At 46.3% G+C, this 3,564-nt stretch overlaps 1 protein-coding gene across 1 annotated transcript; it reads left to right on the top strand.

Moving 5' to 3' along the window:
* Positions 1–1,750: 1,750 nt before the first annotated feature.
* On the top strand, positions 1,751–2,898 carry H310_13565 (hypothetical protein; the record flags this gene model as incomplete). The annotated part of the gene is made up of 4 exons (XM_008881115.1): positions 1,751–1,927; positions 2,173–2,294; positions 2,340–2,480; positions 2,538–2,898. 4 exons carry the CDS (start codon positions 1,751–1,753, stop codon positions 2,896–2,898), a joined length of 801 nt encoding a protein of 266 aa, XP_008879337.1.
* Positions 2,899–3,564: the final 666 nt, after the last annotated feature.

Below are 3,564 nucleotides of genomic sequence, written 5' to 3'. Positions count from 1 at the left end.
GACGATGCGGCTGGAACTCCGTTCTCCTCGGATAGCGAAATCGAAAGTGATGGCGACAACTGCGGCGATTGCACCTTGGGTGACTACGAAGGTGATGAGTAATTCCTAAAACAGTCAATAGTTTCAAAATGAATAATATTCACTGCATAGGCACCGAAGAGGTTGTGATCTCTGGAATTTGATGATTTATCCTGAAGGTCGGTCGATGCCTTCGGCCACTGTTAAGCAACACCATTTTGTCTTTAAAAATGTAAAGCTGAATCCATTCAAATTTTTAGGTCATTGATTTACATCAGTTTCAATTTACAATTTATACAGGATATTCGAGTTTAGGGTGATGTTGTCGGCAGATATTTCCAAATATTCATACGTTATTTCCAAATTTTCAGCGTTGTGTCCAAAGCAACTCAACGCTTTCACAACAGGTACAATTATATGAATTATCTATACAGAGTTACTTCAATCTCGCTGGCGCCTGCCTTACGAGCCTCGTTCAACATCAAAGATGTAACAGTGATCCCAGTGATCTTTGGTGCAGGTTGAGTGCTGACGAGCGAACGGCGTCACACGCCGAGGATTTACTCACGTCGGGGTAGATTTTGTGTGCGTCGATACGGACGTGGTTTCAAAATCAGCTTTCAACCGGGCTTCACCGACCTCGCGGGCAGCTGGGATGATTGAGTTTTGTTGGCATTCGTAGGGATCTGTAGCATCATACAGGTAGGGTTCGAGCTAGTACTTCAAGATGTAAGAAGGTCCTCCGATATGTACCGACCTTGGTGTCGAGGTGGCGCCATGTTTGGTGGCAAAACAAGGATGAACAAATTTGAATACGACCAGAGTGTATTGTGCCGCCATTACAGGTTGAAAGTTGATGGCTTGATTAGTTGGCTTAAATTGCCACGTAATTTGGCAATTTATGTGACTGTGCAAGTAATCTAAAGACCAACAACTTGCCTTGCATCTATACAACTATTCCAACATTGAATTTACATATTTTCGAAAAATAGTCGTTAATTCGAAAGATCTGGAGAAGCCCAACACAAGCCACGGTATGGATGATTGGTGAATCAACAACGGAGAAATTGGATTTACAGCTAAACGAAGTTGTCTTTTTGAGTCCCTTAGAATTGAAATATAAATGATGGAGATACGTACTAGTATTGGAACACACGGATATGTTAAAGTTTGAGTGTGAACCTTATTATCCGTACGAATTTTCCGATGTATCCGGATTCGTGGCGGTTTTACCAATTTTCCCAATGGATAATAATATTCGCAGCCGAATTTGATATAACGTCAACCTTGTGAGGTTCAACTAAAATAACCATGACCATATTCAATAAAACGCCGACGCCTCAGAATGTCGTACTCCCTCCGTCCCACAACAATTGCGCAAGTTTGAGGAGGGTGTACATAACGGGTAATTTAATTTTGAAGATAAATTCAACACGAGCAAATTCCTCCTCAATTCAAAAATCTACACCTCTGATTAGATCATTGCAAAGAGCGTGCCAAGAGCTTTCTATGTGTGTAAGTATGAGCACGAATCTCAAAACGCGGGTCATTTTGCCCAGTTACAGTCAGCATACAAAATTCCATATAAAACATTAATAAGATATGGCGCACATTCAAAATGCCACCAACACGACCCGACCTGACGAACGAGGAGCGCGGAGCCATCCTTCGGGAAGTCCTGCTTCAAAGCAACAACGGTTTCCCCGCTCGACTGCCAAAGGGCACAAGTGATATGCTGGCCGCAAAATACCACTGCCATGTGTCAACGATACGCCGATTCCTTGCCTTGGCCAAGGCACAAGGCATCTGTCATGGTAACTTGAAGGTGTCTGTAGCTTACAAAAAGAAAGGCAGCGTAGGCAAGAAAGTGGCCTATACAGCCGAGCAAATTGAGCCCAAGCTGCTGCAGGTACCTCTTGCACAAAGAACAACGCTACGATCAATCTCTAAAAACACTGGTATATACGCATCTTCGACAACAACTAAGCATATCATAGGAATAAGTCGCGGCTCATTGCACCGTTATCTAAAGCTCGGCTTGTTTCGTGCACACTCCAATGTCATTCGTCCGATTTTGACGGACGCGAACAAGTACTGCAGACTCAAGTTTGCCTTGAGCATGGTCAAATCTGCATGGTCAAATCTGACATGTAGCTTTCGGACATGTTGGCCTCCGTGCACCTTGACGAAAAATGGTTTTACCTAACAAAAACCACCCGCAAGTACTATTTGGTGCCTGGTGAGCAAGAACCACAACGAAAGTGTAAAAGCAAGAGGTATATTACAAAGGTTATGTTTCTCAGTGCTGTGGCCCGCCCCAGATACAACGACGAAACGAGCACATGGTGGGGCGGCGAAATAGGCACGTGGCCTTTTGTCGAGTCCGTGCCCCCTCAACGTGCGAGCGTCAATCGCCCAGCCGGCACCTATGAAACGAAGCTGCTGACGGTGACCAAAGACGTGTATCGAGCCCTTTTTTCTTGAGAAGTCCTACCCTCCATTGTGGCGAGATGGCCCAGCGACAACAAGACCGTTATGCTTCAGCACGACAACGCTCGCGCACATGTGACCCCGATGGACCCGCAACTCAAGGCAGCCTTCGACGAATACGGCAAGGACGGCTGGTCCTTCTCTCTCGCACCGCAGCCGCCAAACTCCCCGGACACCAACATCTTGGACATTGGATTCTTCGCTGCGGTTCAGTCTCTACAACAGAAGAAGTCAGCCAAGACGATTGATGACCTTGTCGCCAACGTTGGTCAAGCATTTGACGAGTACCCGATGGAGAGCCTCGGCCGGACGTTCCTCTCGCTTCAAGCATGCCTTGTGGAGGCCATGAGCCTCTTTGGTGACAATGCATACAAGTTGCCCCACAAGTGAAAAGAGAAGCTGGCTCGCCAAGGATAGTTACCTCAAAATAGGTAGTGCCCGACGGATGTGTATGACATGGGTATGCAAAAGATGGTCGCACAGGATGCTGCCGTTATGGAGCGTACGTTGATACGTTGATGGCAGAGGTCGAAGAGGCGAGGAACATTGACGAGCTGGCCCGCGAGCTCGAGAGCATTGCTCTGTGTGACAGTGATACGGCGGAAGACATCATGCGTGCAATGGGCGAAGTAGGAATTGAGCCAATATACATAGATGGTGAGGAGTAAGTACACACATGTGCCGTGTGGGTAGTGTGCAGGTATTGCGAGAGGGGGCTCGGTAGGAGGGTTTTCGAGGTAACCCCCCCTCCTGAATCGAATGGCACTGTCAGAATTGCTTTTTCCGCCATTTGATTGGTTCAGTGACAAGGTTTTTGCATGATTTGATTGGACAGCCGTATCGTTACACCTTTTCAAATTTATACCGAGTATAATGTCTTGAAGTGGCTGTATTATTATTCGGGGAGGAGTACGCCATTTTCCTGATTGGGTATTTCTCAAGATCGTCCACCGAGTGGAAATATTTCTCACGATCGTCCAAGTTGAACGCACGTGAGGTATTTTTATTCTAAATCGTCCATCGCGGCATGATTGGCTAAAAGTCTAACAAGCCTAA

The sequence above is a fragment of the Aphanomyces invadans genome (genome assembly GCF_000520115.1).
Source record: "Aphanomyces invadans strain NJM9701 unplaced genomic scaffold supercont1.53, whole genome shotgun sequence".
Lineage (NCBI taxonomy): Eukaryota > Oomycota > Saprolegniomycetes > Saprolegniales > Verrucalvaceae > Aphanomyces > Aphanomyces invadans.
The sequence above is the reverse complement of the archived record's forward strand: the minus strand, read 5'-3'. Positions and strand labels throughout refer to the sequence as shown.